General features: G+C 38.0%; 1 protein-coding gene across 1 annotated transcript in view; it reads right to left on the bottom strand.

Annotated features, from left to right (window-relative positions):
• Positions 1–478: 478 nt before the first annotated feature.
• LOC122226238 (plasma membrane ascorbate-dependent reductase CYBRD1) overlaps positions 479–18,499 on the bottom strand; it is a 31,534-nt gene continuing 13,513 nt past the window's right edge. Inside the window, exons 2-4 of the mRNA XM_042949119.1 lie at positions 14,946–15,154; positions 1,672–1,826; positions 479–1,132 (exon numbers count right to left, since the gene is read on the bottom strand). Of these exons, the coding sequence (XP_042805053.1) occupies positions 835–1,132; positions 1,672–1,826; positions 14,946–15,154 (662 nt within the window). The 3' untranslated portion in view covers positions 479–834. The remainder of the gene's footprint in view (positions 1,133–1,671; positions 1,827–14,945; positions 15,155–18,499) is intronic.

Below are 18,499 nucleotides of genomic sequence, written 5' to 3'. Positions count from 1 at the left end.
GATAGTATGTGCCACGTAAGTACTTTCTAAAATGAAAAAGGAAAGTCGGGAAAAAATGCTCTTTGAGGTTTGTAGAGCAGTTTATGCTACGTAAGCTTTCAGGGATATTCCGTTCTAATTTGGTTTGGAATCTGGGGTTATAAAATACGCCAAACCCCAGGGAGAGCTTTGGGATGAAGTGGAATTTTAGAAAAACTTCTAGGTCTGACGAGAGAAGACCTCTTTAGCTACATTTGGTTCAGTCATTGCCTCAAAATGCTCTAATATAACCCTGGTCTCTAGGGCCAGTCTGAGCTCAAACTAGTTGGGGAGAGAGCGCTGAGAAAAGGGAACCAGTTAGTTTCCTAAATTTTTTTCTGTACTCTGCTCACATTATCTGTGTAGCATAAACCCTGCCCCAGATCTAATTCTAAAGTGTTAGAACTGGACTCCCAGAATTAACAGGAAATGACAAAAGGCCAGAGATGCCACCAGCTGATGAAATTTACCAACCGAGGGACACATTTTTATTTTTTGTTTGTTTGTTTGTTTTTGAGAGACCCATTTTGATCGACTGTTTTATGCAAGGCACTGTGCTAAATGTTTTGGTCCTCAACAAGAAAGAGGTAACATAACCACAATTTATATCTGCTATTATTTACACGATCATCTCCTTTCCAATTCAGGTAAGTTCATAGGCCTCAATCAATACAAACTCTTCCAAGGAATCCTACTTTATGATTAAAATAAATATTGACTCTGTGGCCCAATCACCTTGGGGCTAGAGAGAAGAAGCGATAAACTGTAGAGCTAGTTTGTAAAAGTGAAGTGATATGGCCACATCTCTACAACCCTTTACATGGTGGATCTCTGACCAGCCTCGTCAACGATGAAGTTTCTTTTCCTTGCTGCCACTTCATTGTTTAATTCTGAATCTGATTTGTCCACGTTGCTAAAGTTTATTGCTGAGCCTTCCACTCCCTCTTGAGCACCTCCGTTTGGCTGAAGAAAGATCGAATTTGGTTCCTTAGGACGCTGCCATTGTGGTCTGGTGACTATCCAAAAAATGAGGGCCCCAAATACCACAATCAGAAGGCCCAGGGTATTTGTGAAAACACCTTCTGGTGGAGATGTACTGTACCCAGAACTAGTCCTACAAGAAAGAGAGAGTATGTCCAATTACAAATAGGGTGACGCAGCAGCGTGTCAAACAGTCTTGAATTTAAAAAAATACCCACTGGTAGAGCTTCTATGTAAATTCCCTTAAAGTTTGATATTAAAGAGAAATTTAAGTTATGCTAAAATAACTCAATGAAATAGTATGACGTTAAAAATTATAAGTATGAAAATAATGTAGCACCTGGAACACCAGTAGCACTTAAAAATTGAAAAATGGACGATACAAAATGTATATACACTATAATTACAATTAATATAAAGATATGCACATCAAAAAGATTAAGAGGGCACGTGTAACCTCAATAGTTGTAAGAGTGGTACAGTTTTTTGAACTTTTTGGTCCTTCTTCCAAGCATTATTAATGCTATACTACATGTATAATACATTTGTTAAAAATAAATTTTTAAATTGTCTATTTTTAATATTAAATATTTTGTTACATTTTCCCCCAATGGGTAAGTATTTAACATTTTATAGCTTAAATATTACAATTAGGAAAACTATATAACTTACAGGGCAAAGAACAATTTCTCAGTCACTCCCATAAGTACCGTTGCGATCACTGTTCCAAAGATGAGCAGTCCGGAGTAAACATGTATGGGCATGACAAGTGCTCGGAGAGAAAGTGGAGCCCAAGGAAGCAGAAAGATGAAAACACCTAGGAGAAGCTAAACATCAACAAGTACAAAGGTTATCATTTAATTTTAAGAGTCAACCAATTTTAAAAGTATTATTATAAAAGCAATTGTACGCAAAATGAGAAAACCTTCATACAGAACCAAGGGCATAAGATGAAAATTTCCCCCACTCCAGTTCCACTACTCAAAGGCAACACCTATTATCACTTTCTCAAGTATCCTTCCAGAAAATTTGTATGCCTATGCAAGCATGTGTGTGTGTGTGTGTGTGTGTGTGTGTGTGTGTGTGTGTGGAGAGAGAGAAAGAGAATTTTTAAAGTATAAATGGTATCTTACTATACGTATTTGTTCTGCATCTGCATATTGCTTTTTTTCCCTTAATAATATATCTTGGAGATGGGGCACTTGGGTGGCTCAGTCGGTTAAGCGTCCGACTTCAGCTCAGGTCATGATCTCACAGTTTGTGAATTCAAGCCCTGCATTGGGCTCTGTGCTGACAGCTCAGAGCCTGGAGCCTGCCTCGATTCTGTCTCCCTATCTCTCTCTCTCTGCCCCTCCCCTGCATGTGCTCTGTCTCAAAAATAAATAAACATTTAAAAATTTTTAATAATATATCTTGGAGATCTTTTCATATCAACATACGTGCATCTGGTTTATTCTTTTTAATGGCTAATGTTCTATTTTAAGGATGTAACATAATTTACTCAGTTTTCTATCTATGGATGTTCCTGTTTCTAGTTTTTTTCGATCATTAACAAAGCTTCAGTGAACTTCTTGTTTGTTTTTATCTATTTCCTTAAGGTTGCCAAGTAGAAAAGGAAATAAAAGATTTTCAAGTCCCTAAAACCATATATGATAGGACACATTTAGACAGTTCAATCAAAAACATTGTGTGTTAGGGTGCCTGGGTGGCTCAGTTGGTAAAGCATCTGACTTTGGCCAGGTTCTTGTGGTTCGTGAGTTTGAGCCCCACATAGGGCTCTGCGCTGACAGTGACTCTAGTCTTATATGTACAAGATTCTAGATAAACCTGAATCCAGTTACCTAGAGCCTACACAAAAGTGAGCACTGAGGGGCACCTGGGTGGCTCAGTCAGTTAAGTGTCCAACTCTTGATTTCAGCTCAGGTCATGATCTCATGGTTCACGAGTTCGAGCCCCACATCGGGCTCTGTACTGACAGCATAGAGCCTGCTTGGGATTCTCTCTCCCTCTCTCTCTGCTCCTGTCCTGCTCTCTCTCTCTCTCTCTCTCTCTCTCTCTCTCTCAAAATAAATAAATAAACTTAAAAAAAAGTTACATGTTAAGAAGTTTACAATTTTGTTTTATGAGGAAAAACAGAGAGGTTATTGCCGTTTCTTTGATAATTAAATCCCTAGTGGGATGCTTCTCTGCAGAGGATAGCAAGATTCCTAAGTAATTGAAGTCTAGTGACACTTTCCATTTGTTTTGTGGCCCCACACCTCCTACCCCTTACCTATTCTCTTCTCCTCAAGAGAATAAAGATTTCTTAGTGACTGCTGAGCTACTGAATTTAAAGGGCATTTTTTCCAGGTACCTACTTTGGATCTACACTCCCCGTCCCGCGCCCCCCCCCCCCAACAAAACAACGATGAGAAGAAGGGAGAATAGGGAGAAACACAACATCACTGTTCATCTTTCCTGAATGGGATCAAAGGACTAATGGGGGACACCAGAAGACTGAAGGCAGAATGGGTCTGAGACCCTAAAATGTATTTAGAATCAGTTTCTGGGAAATGGTAATGAATGGAAGTTAATTAAAAAAAATGCACTCAATAGGCTAGTTTGCATATTTTACTGTCCACCTAATGCCACAAATGCCTGGATGTATGAGAAATGGTTCAGAGGGTCCCCTTTGGTGGTTGAGAATGTTGCTAATTCTCCTTCAGTGAAGTTTAGTGATTCTATTAGTATCAAAGGGCAAGCATCCCGATGTACAGATTGTGATTTCTATATGGAAACAGGGCTCAGGTAAATGGCCATCAAGGATTTAGCACATATATACTTCTATGTACTCATACCACATCTTTTCTGTGACTTGCCCATAGAAATATGCATTTCCCATATTTCTGCTCTCTTGACTTCATTCCTGATACTCTGTTTTCTCTCATTTCTTTCAGGATTTATCATGTGTGCCTCTTGTAATCCCGTAGGGCTCAATGAGCTAAGTAGTTGGGGTGCCAGAAATTTGCTTAGAGGACCCCAGGCAATTGAACTTCCCTTAAATGTTCATAGGCACAATTAAAGCCCAAAGGAAGTAAGCCAAAGTGTAATGATACCTCTAGATTATGGCATTACCAATGGTTTTTGTTTTTTTCTTTTTTCTGTATTTTATAAATACAGAAATGTTAAATGTTTTTTAACATTTTTATAAATGTTAAAATTAATGTATATTACTTTTATAACTGGAAATAAACAATAAAATTTTACTTTTACAGTTCCTGTGTTAAGTATCTGGACTTTCTCACTTAATTATTATTATTATTTGCTCACTAACAAATGTATTTTACTATGCCAGTCTTATCTCCTTTTATGAAACAAGAGTTTTTAAAAAAAGATATGTGTGAACTTCAAGACCCAACAAAAGCTTTTATTTGCAAACCATTAATGAAACCAGGAAATATCTGCCTATCTAGCTTTTGTATTAGGTATGATTTCCTTTCTCTTTTTTTAACTATAGAGGTGGATTTAATGAGCAATCAAGTGATTTACAGATTAATACATGGAAATCCTCTTCATTTTCCTGCTATTTCCTATACTCAATCATTCCTTCATTTAAAGTACATATTGCTGGGCCCCATCCCTCGAATTTCTGATTCAGTAGGTCTGGAATAGAACCTAAGAATCCATATTTCTGATTTCCCTGGTGATGCTAATGATGCTGTTCTAGAGGCCACACTTTGAGAAGCTCTGTATTAGGTCATTTCCAAGTTGCATTCTTCAAGTGTAAAAGCATGTTTCTTCCAGGGATTAAAACATCTAATCAGCACCAACTAGAATATGTCCACAGTTTTTTTATAGAGAGAGAGGACACACAAATGAACACTAAATTCCTCTGTCAATAAATCTCCTTGCTGCACTGTCTTGCATCAAATCTACCTGGCAACATTCCAACACTGGCTCAGCCATCTTCAGGACTACCTCTGGTCTGCTAGGTGCTACTAGAGTTAAGTCACACAGCCAAGGAGACCAGCGGCACTATAAATTCATGGTTATGATGCTCACAGTTATGAGCACTTCAACACTGCTCAACAATCCTTCTACTATTGTCTGATTTATCAACTGGTCCTCCATGTTCTCTCTTCCTCAAACTAGTGGCTGTCCTGTGTGCCTCCTCACTATTAGCAGATGATTTTAGTACCATCTCATGGGAAAAACAGAGCTTCACTTTTCTGCTGCTGAACTTCAAACAAACCAAAAAAGCCAAGCCAACAATTCCTTCCTTTCTTCAATTACAATAGAGTTGGTGTTCGAGCTCCCAGCTGCGCCCTGCAACCTGCTTCCTGAAGGCATAGCTATAGATTCACTCCACTATTCACAGCCTCTCCTTCTCTACTGGTGCCACCCTGGGAGCATTTTAACATGCCCAATCTTCTCACAATGAAAAGAAGCAAAGAAACAAAAAACCCTCAACCAAACACCCGCCTTGACTCCTATCCCTGTCCAGTTACCACCCTCTCCTTCCCTTACCCAAACCTCTTGACTGAACTATTTTCTTACCTTCCACTCCTTCCTCAATCCACTGAAATCTGGATTCTCCCCTTTAAGAAAAGGGCTCTCTAGTGTCATCAGTAACTTCCAGGTCACTAAATCCAAAGGACGGTTTTCAGACCATATTCTCCTTGCTTCTTATAGCACCTGACACTCCTCAAACCCTCTCTTCCTCCTCTAATGTTCCCTTTCTCATCCCCCCACTTGCTCATGCTTGCAAGCGACTCTCATCCTTTTACGGTTAACTTTCCAAATCTCATTAATTCCACCTTTGAAATATCTTTAGAAACCATCCATTTTGCTCACTGCTACTGCTACACCTCCAGGCCACCATCGTTTCTCATCTGAACCTCTGTAAACACCTTGCAGCTAGTCTATCTATATTTACTTCTGCCCAACCTCCAATTCATCTTCCATACTCCACTCCAGGATGCCTGACCTCCTTCTTGCTTCTGAAACAAAGAAAACTGCACCCACCTACTCTTCTATTCACCTAGAATACTCTCTCCCCTTTCACCACCAACCTCATGAGTTCAGGTTTTGGTCTGACTTCCTTTACCCCCCATACCATATGAGAGCTCTCCCAGAATGTTCCATACCCACCTTGTCTACCAAATACTCAAAGACCTGTCTTGTAAACTACATGAGGGCAGAGAGCATGTCTCTTTGGACCCATGCTTTTCTTATGGAACAATGCATCCCCCACAGCCTGGCAAGGAATCTCATACACAATGGGCATTTGGCTCTGTTGAATAAATGGATGGATTAATGAACAAAATTTCATTGACATAAAATGTATGCTCTCAACCATAAAGGTGCCTACGATCTAGAATAGAAATAAAAAATTCCATCTATAGGTCATAAAGGAGCCTTCCATAAGACTTATACAATGGCTGACTTGTGTAATTCTAGTACACTAAGCCCTAGGCTGAGCATTTCCATGCATTATTTGGCTTTGAGCATGATGTTGTGAAGGATGTATCAAAAGCCTTAATTTACAGGTGAGCAAACTAAGTTCAGAAAAGTTCAATAATTTATCTTAAGGTCACGAGCTACAAATGGATGAACCTGATTCAAATTGAGGTCTCCCTGATTGCATGTCCTGTGTTCTTAAACACTACTTGCTCTCTGGCTCTGAGCAAGAAGGTAGCCAGGGATCAGATTTCCTCCTGCTAAACAAAAGTCACGAAGCTGTGAAATGACCTTTCTGAGAAGCCTAGTTAGCACACAAGTAAAACAATGAAAGGTAAGAATTCGAATATTTCAGAGAGCAAAAGAGAATCTTGAGACAATTTAAAATGTTTTTAATTCACCTAAGTTTAATATTAGAAAAATCTACTGATGTAACTGACTACATTAACAGATTACAGAAGAAAAGCTTTTCTCCTAGGTTAACTGATCTCAAACCACATGCTTCTGAACCACCTGGAAGGCCTGTGAGCACATATTTCTGGGCCCCTCACCCAGAGTTTCTGATCCAACAGTTCCGAGGCAGAACCTAAGAATATAGTTTGTTTGGCCCTCAGGGGAGGGAAAGATTTTCAAACAAGTTTCCAAAACGAAATAAAAAATAATAGCCTTAAAGGGAAAGATGATTAATTTGTTTCATTAAAATGAAGAATTTCTGTTTATCAACAAATACTAACAAAAGAGAAAATTTAAGCTTCAAACTGGAAGATATAAGCAATACATATAAATGAAAAGGAATCTGACACAGAACTCCTACAAATCTTCAAGGAAAAGAAAAAAAAACCCTCATTTTTCAAGTGGACAAAAGATATTTCTCTTTCTTAGAAAGGAAACATGAGTGATCAGTGAAATAAACATTAAAACCACAAGAAGACATCATTTTATACCCACTAGTTTGGCAATAATTAAAAGTTTGAAGACGATGCATGTTGGCAAGGATGTGCCTTATGGGTACTCTTACATGCTGCTGGCAGGAACACACTGGGATCAACCAATTTGGAAAACAGTTTGGCATTTCTTCTTTCGTCTGAGTATAATTCCACTCCTAAGTATACGCCCAGAGTAATCTTTGCATATGAGGGCCAGGAGATATGTATATGAATGTTCAATATAGTATTGTTTATAGCAGAAAACTAAAAATAGCCCAAATGTCTAATAGCAAGAGATTGGATAAATAAATTCATGGTATATTTAAACAATGGAATACAAAAGTAAAAATGAATAAACTATAGCTAAGGAATCAAGATAGTTGAATCAGTAGAATGAAAAAAAGTTGCAATAGAATACTTATATTATGATACTGTGTTTTTCAAAATTTATTAAAAAAGCAAAACTAAACAACATATTGTTTGGGGATTCACAGTATGTAGAAAAATTGTAAAGAAAAACAGGGAATGGCAGAAAAACTTCCAGAGAATGGTTACCATTAGAAGTTGGGGTAGTTAGACAGATATGGGATTGAAGTAGAAGTGGGTGGGGGTTCTATGTTTTCTAAATTAGATTGGATAGTGGAATCCTAAGAGTTAATTTTATCATGATTCATTACTTCTAAATACATACAATATTGAGAACCCCAAAGAGCTTTTATTATATTATACATCTATTGATATTTACCATATTAGAAATTAAAGCTGAAACTTCTAAAAATATTTATTCATTTAACGATGATAATAAATTCAGTACATATTTACATAAATAGCATGTCTTACGAAAAATAACTATATTATGTGAAACAAAAAACATGCCAAGTGGCATGTTTTACATATTTGCAAATCACTTTAAGTTCTGATTCAGTAGTAGATAATTGGATTCCTCTATTTGTCTCCACATTCAGGCTTATGTGATATCACATATAATGTAGTCTCTGGAAAAGGCCATGTAACACTTTTGAGAAACTGACACAAAGATAAATACCATCTTAGTATTATGAAAAGAGCTTTGAACAGAAAGAACCACCTGAGGGTTACCACTCCCCACTCCCCGCTTCAGAGTTCTCTGGACTAGATTTTGAGAACTACTCTAAGAGGATGCCTCGGAAGCAGAGAGAAGGAATACCTCAGAGAGATGAAATGAAAGAATAAGAAAATATGTGTCAGCAAAATTTGGTGGAAGAATGTCACAAAGAAATTTCAGCTTAATTTCCAATTCAAAAGAGTAAATAAAGGATCTCTGCTTTGCAGGGGAATCATTGCTGTGATTCTGTTTTCAGGGCTGGGGTTTGGGGGTGGGGAGGGGTGGGAGGGGAGTAGGTGATCCGGGTGGGTCCAACCCCCTGTAAAAGTGCCTCTTCAAGAGAACACCTAAGACACAAGTGGACCCAAACACATTTTTACTGAGTTTAATCTATGGACTCAGGAAAGGTGGGCTCTCTACTTTTAGGGGTAGGCTCAAGGTTCTCAGCAATCCTGTCCTGACAACAGAATGAGGGAAGCAGAAGTCAGACATACAGAGAAAACAGCCTCGTGAAGAGCACACTTTGAGCCCCAGATAGTTTGTTATTTTTTTTAAATGCCCCAGAGGCTAGATTTCACAAGCAGAAAAGAATTCTATACTTGAAATGCTTTACAACCCATAGGTAAACATGAGGAAGAAAGAAGACCTTTCAGCCTTTTTTGGTTGTATTCTTTGTTGCTTACCTCCGTCCTTCCCTCCTTACTCTATTTACTGAACGCACCCGGACACTAGCTTCCCTTGGCAGGTAAATCCTGACTTTAAACAAAGGAGCTAAGCCAAACCCCAACAGTGGTAAGGTAAGAAGATATGAACCTGACATTCTCTCCCACGCTCTTCACACATTGGTAGGATTGCTTCTTGAATTGTTCTTTGAAGGGGAGGGGAGCACAAACTGACTTCACAAACTCGGGTGAATGGTCTGCACGCAGTTAAACTTGGAGACTGAAGTGCAGGCAGTCGTGACCGCATAAGCCAGCAGCAAGCCAGGGCCTGCATCCGCTCCAGGAAAGTGGAAACTTCCTGTTCTCCAACCACAAGCGGCAGCAACAAGGATCTAGAATTCGTCTTGATTCAGAAAGAGAAACTGCTTCCCCTTTTTACTTTAAAAAAATTTTATTTTATTTTATTTTACGTTAGAGAGAGAGCACAAGCGTGAGAGAGGGGCAGAGGTAGAGAGAGACAATCTTAAGCAGGCTCCGCGCTCTGCTGGGAGCCTGACTCGGGCTCGATCCCACAACCTTTGGGATCATGACCTGAGCTGAAAGGAAGAGTCAGTAGACTGAGCCACCCAGGCACCCCTCCCTTTTTTACTTTTAACTTAAGAAATCTGACATAAGTATGTCTCTGTCAAAGCATATTTTTGTGGCTCATGAATTTTTGCAACTAAGAATACGGAGGCAGGAATCTTTGTAAATCATAAGTAGGGAGCTTAGCTCCTACCAAAAGCCTAGAATTCATTTCTTTCCACTGGGAAAGGAAATGTGCTTTCACTTAATTTCTCCCTGAGCACATCTAGGTGATCTGTTCTGTCACTTGTATGGAGAAGCAATGCAAGTAACTTGAAAATAGCTTTTATGCAGCAAAGGAATAAAGTTGGAATGTCAACTTTTCCTGATAAGAAACTGTTCACCTGGTTCCTGAACAACCACAGGCACCAAGCACAACGTGAGTATTCACAATCTGTGGTGAGGGGACACCTGTCTGCTTGTTTGGTTTTAAAAATTATGTATATATGCTTTGTATATAACATAAGATTTACTTGTATTTGAAACAAAAGAGCCACAGGTTCAAGCAAGTCAAACAAGACACATTTAAAAATTTAATAAGCCCCCAAACCAATCCCACGCACTCCCACAATGTGGCAGTGGGTTGGTGTATTCTCCCACACCTTTCTTTACACATAAACACATACATGCTTTTTTTCTCTTTCCTTTTTTATTTTAAATGACATTTTACTAAACATATTACTTATTCTCCAGTATTTTTTATACTGAAGAATATATCATGATTTCACTCTTGGTCAGTAGACATGGCTACATTCCTTGTAATGGCTGTATGATATCCACCATAGATTTACCAAAAATTATTTAACCATTCCCTATTGATGGATATTTAGTGGCTTCTGGTTTCCTGCTTGAATAAACAATGTTGCGCTAAAAATCCTTTTTAGGGGCACCTGGCTGGCTCAGTTGGTTGGACATCCAAATTCAGCTCAGGTCATGATCTCATAGTTCCAGCCCCGCGTCGGGCTCTGTGCTGACAGCTCAGAGCCCGGAGCCTGCTTTGAAGTGTGTGTCTCCCTCTCTCTCTGCCCGTCCCCTGCTCATGTTCTCTCCCTCTCTCTCTCACTCCCTCTCTCTCAAAAATAAATATTAAAAAAAAAATCCTTTTTAGAGTTCCTTACGTTACAGTATTTTATTTCTACTCTCTCCAAATGTGGGATTGCTAGGTTAAAGGGTAAGCATATATATATATATATTTTTAATTTAGTAGATATTAACACACTACTTCCCTAAAATTTGGTGACAACACATTTTCCTGTCACTAGTGGAAAAGCAAAAGTGGAGAGCACCTTTGACCACTCACACCCTTGGCAGCAAGGAACATCACCACTGTTGTCCTGTTAGTCTTGTGGGGGAAAATGACATTTTATTGTTGTTTTATTTTCTATTTCCCTAACTTCTTAGTGAGGTTGGACATTTTATATGTTGATTGGTGATTTAAGTTTTTCTTCTGTGACCTGCCTGTTCAAATCTTCTGTTTATTTTTCTGTGAGGTTGCCTTTTTGTCATTAATTTTTAGGAGTTTTTTTATATCACATATTAAACACATTAAGCCTTAATATATGACATGACTATCCCCATATCCCTTTGTGCAGTTTCTGTTGACTTTGGTATGTTTTGCCCCACATAATTTTTTATTAAATTTTTTTTTTCTTTTTTAATGCTTATTTATTTTGAGAGAGAGAGAGAGAGCATGAGCAGGGGAGGGGCAGAGACAGAGGGAGAGAGAGAATCCCAAGCAGGCTCCACGCTGTCAGCACAGAGCCAGATGTGGGGCTCGATCTCACAAATAGTGAGATCATTACCTGAGCCGAAATCAAGAGTTGGACGCTTAACTAACTGAGCCACCCAGGTGCCCCCCTCCATATACTTTAAAAAAAAATTTTTTATATAATCAAATATGTCTTTTTTTTTCCTTTATGACTTCTGGATTTCTTGTCAACCTGTGGACTCCCCAACTTCAGATTATATAGATTATTTGCTTCTTAATTTTCTTTTTCTCTTCTCATTGGGTTTTTAGGAATCTTTTTTCCTTTGTGTTATATACAGAGTCCTTTCGCTTGTTTGTTTGGTCTCTTCCAAATGGATAACAAATTGTGATGGTAACATTTATTAAATAAGCATTCTTTCTCCACTAAATTGAAATACCAAAGTGCCGAAGAAAAAAAATCGTGTACTACTTGGACTGTTTCTGTCCTCTCTGGTTCTTTCCATGACTATATTTTCTTTACTCTTGTATTAATAGCTTGTTTTGAAGGCAGGTCTCCCTTCACCTCTTTTTCAACATTTGTTTGATTATCCTTGGATATTTGCTCTGCAAGTTTAAAACTACTATTGGGCTTAAAATGAGAATTATATTATACATAAATATAGTTGAAGAGGGAAAGATATTTCTATATTAATTGTTCTCTTTTAGTAACATGGTATCTAATTATACCATGTTTTCTGTTTTTCAATAAAATTTCATAGTATTCTACATATTCTACATATAGATTTTATACTTTCGTTGTTCAATTTATTCCTACATATTTTATATTCACATTATAAATGAATTCTACTTCTTATTCTAAGTGGTTATTTCTAGTTTACGCAAAAGTTATTGAATTATGCATGGCTATCTTCTTTTTTTTTTAGTATTTTTAAATGTTTATTTATTTTTGAGGGGGGGAGGGGCAGAGAAAGAGGGAGACGTAGAATCCAAAGCAGGCTCCAGGCTCCGAGCTGTCAGCACAGAGCCTGATGTGGGGCTTGAACCCACAAACTGTCAGATCATGACCTGAGCCGAAGTTGGATGCTTAACCGACTGAGCCACCCAGGTGCCCCTGCATGGCTGTCTTAGATCCAGGTACCTTCCCAAATACTCATTACTCTAACCATCTCTGGGTTACTAGACATACATTCTATGTATTTGTTTTTGCAAACTGAAAAAAAGTCACAAATTCTCTATTACTTATACAGATTTTTTCATTATCTTGTAGCTAAAACCTCTAAAATAAATTTGAATGACCAAGGTAGCAAGCACCAATGTCTTATTAATATAATGGAAATGTCTTCAATATTTCACACTGTAAGCTGGTGTTTGCTGTTGGATGTTAGTAAAGGTGTTTATCATCGGGGCCGCCATCTTAGATGTCAAGATGTAGTACACAGTCGCTCCACATCTAAGAGGAGTTTGTTTTCTCCCAGTGTGCTAGAAAAGTTTAAAGTATCCATTCCTAGAAAGTCAAAGATACAAAACAGTCTGGACCAGTACCTTTTTTAGAGATAGATTTCAAAAGATCTTACCAATTTCATCTAATATTTTATTGTCCTGTTTAGGGTTTTTTTTTTTTTTTTTTTATGTTTATTTATTTTTGAGAGAGGGACAGAGACAGAGTGTGAGCGGGAAAGGGGCAGAGAGATAGAGGGAGACACAGAATCTGAAGCAGGCTCCAGGCTCTGAGCTTTCAGCAACAGAGCCCAACGTGGGACTCGAAACCGGGAACCTGAGATCATGACCTGAGCCTAAGTCGAACGCTTAACCAATTGAGCCACCCAGGTGCCCCAATCCTGTTCAGGTTTTCTAATTCCTCTTGGATCAGATCTGGTAGTCTATATTTGGCAAGAAAAGAATCCTTATTTCTTAAAGATTTTTAAGTATATTATGATATATTAAAATTTAACAATCTGTCCTAATTTTAAAATAATATCTGTATCTATGATTAATTTTTTTCTTATTCTGAAGGTTGTATATTTTGTTTTTTCTCAGGTTGGCAATGGTTTATCTCTTTTATTTTATTTTTTTTTAAAGAACCAGCTTTTCATTTCATTTATAATTTCTTCTATTTTTTATTCATTTCAGTTTCTTACTTCTCCTATATTCACAGAAAAGTGAAGTTCACATTGATATCCCAATTAGATAGCTGGCTATATACTGTCCTAAGGAAGGGAAGTGAATTGCCGTAGTTCACAAAGATTTTTCAACAAAATGGTTACCACCAAAAAGATTTTAAAAATTTACCTTTTACTTTAGTGTCCTAGAATAGCCAAATCCTTATCACACTCCATTAACTTTTGTTCGTATACACTGCTCTCAAATGTATGTGTTTTTAATAAGTGAAGAAAAGACAGGGGAAAACTAAACTAATCCCTGAGCCTTCAAAATCTAACAAAGAAGTAAAATTCATGTCTTCACTCATAAAGTTAGGAAATAGAAATGACAGGAGCACCTGGGTGGCTCAGTCAGTTAAGCACCCGACTCTTGATTTTGGTTCAGGTCATGAGTCCGGCATCAGGTTCTGTGCTGACAATGTGGAGCCTGCTTGAGATTCTCTCTCTCCATTTCTCTCTCTACCCCCTCTCCCTCTCTCTCTTTCACTCTCATAAATAAGTAAATAAATAAATAAATAAACTTAAAAAAAAAAAAAAAGGAGGGGCGCCTGGGTGGCTCAGTTGGTTAAGCGCCCAACTTTTGCTCAGGTCATGATCTCACAGTTTGTGAGTTCGAGCCCTGCACTGGGCTCCGTGCTGATATCATGGAGCTCACTTTGGATCCTCTAATTCTTTCTCTGTCCCTCCTCTGCTCATGTGTGCACACTCTCTCTCAAAAGTAAATAAACATGAAAATAAAATTTTATAAAACAAAAAAGAAAAGAAAAATGATAGAGGAATATGGGAAAGAAATCTTGCCTATGCTTGTTTATTCAGCACATGGAACTTGAAGTCCAGATAATGGCAGTCTAGGTGTTATGGAGACAGTAATTTCCCTACATAGATATGTCTATATTTAAAATCTCATGCTCAGGGTGCCTGGATAGCTCAGTTGGTTGAGTGTCCAGCTTCAGCTCAGGTCATGATCTCACAGTTTGTGAGTTCGAGCCCCGCATTGGGCTCTGTGCTGACAGCTCAGAGCCTGGAGCCTGTTTCGGATTCTGTGTCTCCCTCTCTCTCTGCTCCTCCCCCACTCGTGCTCTCTCTCTCTCTCTCTCTCTCTCTTCCAAAAATAAATAAACATTAAAAAAATTTTTTTTAAATCTCATGCTCAAGCTTAAAGACTGAATTCTGCAGTTCTGGTGGCCCTTCAGGGAAGAATACTTACAATGGAAACAAAATGGAATAGGGCCTAAAGGGAATGAGAAGATTATTTCCAAGAAATATGAATGTGTAGAAAACATCTGCAGTATCTGAACTGTTTTGCTTTTCATATCATGCTTACAAATACACTGAGACATTGACCTGTAAGATGTAGAGTATGACGACCGTCAGTCCGACCCAGCTGTGTAGACTGTACATGTTGGGGATATTCTTGGCATTGTGGAAATCAAAAACAGCCACCAGAGAGATAATTGCAAGAATGGCAGCAACAGCGTGTAAACCTGCATGGATGGATTTCATCAGGAGCTTGCTGCATTTCCAGGTCCATGGCAGTCTGTATACGATGATGGCTAGAAAGAAGCAAAAGGGGACAGAACGTGGCATTGTTGTTTTTAATTAACACAAGTTGAACAGTTTGACGCGCTGAACACTCCCTTCCATGAAACCCTTTTCACCTGGCTTCTGCTTCTCCCCTCTTCCCTGCCTCTCAGGGGTTCATTCTTGGGCTCTTTTGTCAGCATCTTCTTTATTTCCGACTTATGAACAAACTCTGGTGGCTCTCAGGGTCAATTCTAAGACTTTTTCCTCCCTCTACACTCTCTGTGGGTGATCTCATTCACTCCTTCACTGAGATGCTACCTACATGGCAGGGACTCCCAAATTCTCACCTCCAGTTCATACCTTTTTAAAGTAGGCTCCATGCCCAGCATGGAGGCCAACATGGGGCTTGAACTCACAACGCCGAGATCAAGACCTGAGCTGAGATCAAGAGTCAGACGCTTAACCAACTGAGCCACCCAGGAGCCCCTTAAGCCCAGAACTTTCTTCTTACCTCCAGACCCACAAAATCCAACAGCTTCTTTACATCTCTATAGAGATGCCTCCAAATATCTCAAACTCAACACATCCAAAACTAAATTATTAATCTTATGACCTGGTTTCTTCATATAATCATAGTTTGATAAGAAAAGACAGACTAAGGAATATATATATATATATATATATATATATATATATATATACACACACACACACATATATGCACAAAGATTTAACCGAACAAAAGAGTATATCCACATATTTTACAAAAAGGTATATCCAAATATAGATAAACATAAGAAAGATGTCAATTTCACTAGTCAACAGAGAAATGCAAATTAAAATCAAATGAGAATATGTCTACCACATATCTGAATGGCTAAACATGAAAAATGCCAAGTATTGCAGAGGATGTAAAGCAATCACAGCTCTCATGTTCTGCTGATGGGAGTTTAAATGGGAACAAACACTGTGGCAAAGTAGCAGTATTCACTCAAGCTAAACTTATGCATAACTTATGATCCAGCAATTCTACTCCTGGGTATATGCCCCAAAGGAATATGTACATATGTTCACCAAAAGACATGCACTAGAATATTGTTAGCATCACTATTTGTAGTGGCCCCAAACTAGAAACTCCCCAAATGCCCATCATTAATAGAATGAATAAATAAACTGTGATATATTTACACCATGGAATAATATACAGCAAAGAGAATGAATGATCTATAACTAGAACATCACCCAATGATATGGATCAACCTATAATGTGGGTGCCAAGAAACCAGACATAAACAGTTATAGACAATTTATACGAACTATAAAAACAGGCAAAACTCATCTCTGCAATAAGAAAACTCAGGATAATGGTTGCCCTTGTGAGGAAGTGGTATAGTAACTGAAAAGGAACATGCAAGAGATTTCTAGTTTTCTGCTAATGTTCTGTTTCTCAGTCTGAATGCTGGTTACATAGGTGTTCACGGAGGGAAGATTTCACCAAGCTACACACCATATGTACATTTTTCTGCACATAGATTAAACTTCAACAAAAACATTTTTGAATAGCATTTTTTTAAATGTGCTGGTTTAAGCAATAGATTACATAGCCACGTTAAGCAGCCTGCAATTTTTGTTCTGAAGACAATATCCTGCCCCTACCCACCCTCATTCTCACCCCTCCAGTCCATGTCAGGAAAACTTTAGAGGTCTGAAAATGTATGACAGGTGGATAAAGTCTGAAGAATACTTCCTCTGGAAGGTGGATTCCATTATAACAGCAGTGTATATTGCTTAGTTCCAGCACGGAAAAAAAAAAAAAAAAAAAAGCATATTCCCACTACAGACATTTATAATTCAAATATATAGAACTTCATAGGATCATAGAAATTTATGGCATTATCTAGTCCATTCTCAGTCACAAATGCATAAACCTACAAAGACAGATGTGGGTTCAGCCTCTTTAAAGCCTACAGCAAAAGATGTCAATCTTCGTATTCTTTGGTTCCATTCCTTAACACTTGACAGCCCTCACCATTAAGACAATCTTCTTTTTATCTAGTCCAAACTCTGAAGGATTGCTACTTACTAATTTTAGTGTACATATGGATACCTTATAAATGTTGATCGATTATATTTCCTTGAGGACATGGAGACTTTTTGGATAATCATTTCTATATTCAATGAATCTTTTCAAGCCATTTAGTGCAACCGGGTATACCAGTTGACCCTTAAACAACGTTAGGGGCAATGACCCCAACTAAGTTGAAAATCCACATATAACTTTTGACTCCCCCAAAACTTCACTACTAATAGCCTACTGTTCACTGGAACCCTTACTGATAACATAAACAGTTGATTAACACATATTTTGTATATGCATTATATACTGTATTCTTAGAATTAAGTAAGCTAGAGAAAAGAAAATGTTAAGAAAATCATAAGGACAATACATTTACAGTACTGTCGTGTGTTTATCCAAAAAAAAAAAAAAATCCACCCGTAAGTGGACCTGCACAGTTCAAACCCATGTTGTTCAAGAGTCAACTGTACTTTTAAAATCTAGCTCAATGTCCCTTCTCATCCTTACTTCATCCTCTCTGAAGGAAGGAATGCATTTTGCTGTTTCTCCTTGTATCCTGAGCCTAGAACAGCCCTGGGCTCAAAGCATGTAGCTCCATAAGTATGATTTTTAACTCTTATTTTGAGATAATTGTAGATTTACATGCAGTTGTAAGAAATAATACAGACAGATCCCATCTACTCCTCACACAGCTGATAACATCTGATATTACCAATGGTAACATCCTACATAACCATAGTACAACATCACAACTAAGAAACAGACATCAATATAATCCACTGACCTAATTCAGATTTCACTAATTTTATTTGTGTGTGTGACTTTTGAGTGTTTTTTAAATAAATGTAAGATACTTTCTTCAGGCTGATCAAAGTCTAGAAGTCAAACTGAAGTCAACTCAGACACATGGTTTCCCCTCCTTATGCCTTTTCTCCTTGGAATTAGTGGATATACATATCCCTATGTACATGTGATTCTCAAGTTTTCATATAAATCATATGAAACATATATGATTCTCAAGTTTTCAAGGAAAGCAAATGTCTCTTTACCCATGACTTTGTGACCTTTCATCCACACAGTGGAGCCTTTTGCAATCTGTGTGATCAGGCATTAGTAAAATAAAAATGTGGATAATATGAAAATCTAATAATACATCTCACCCTCTTCTGGGTTAACATGATTTATTACACACACACACACACACACACACACACACACACACACACACACAGCTGAACCCTTACACACCATGCTAAGTGCTCTATATGTTTACATCATAATTTTTACCTCAACTCTG

Source organism: Panthera leo, chromosome C1 (assembly GCF_018350215.1).
Source record: "Panthera leo isolate Ple1 chromosome C1, P.leo_Ple1_pat1.1, whole genome shotgun sequence".
Taxonomy (NCBI): Eukaryota; Metazoa; Chordata; class Mammalia; order Carnivora; family Felidae; genus Panthera; species Panthera leo.
The sequence above is the reverse complement of the archived record's forward strand: the minus strand, read 5'-3'. Positions and strand labels throughout refer to the sequence as shown.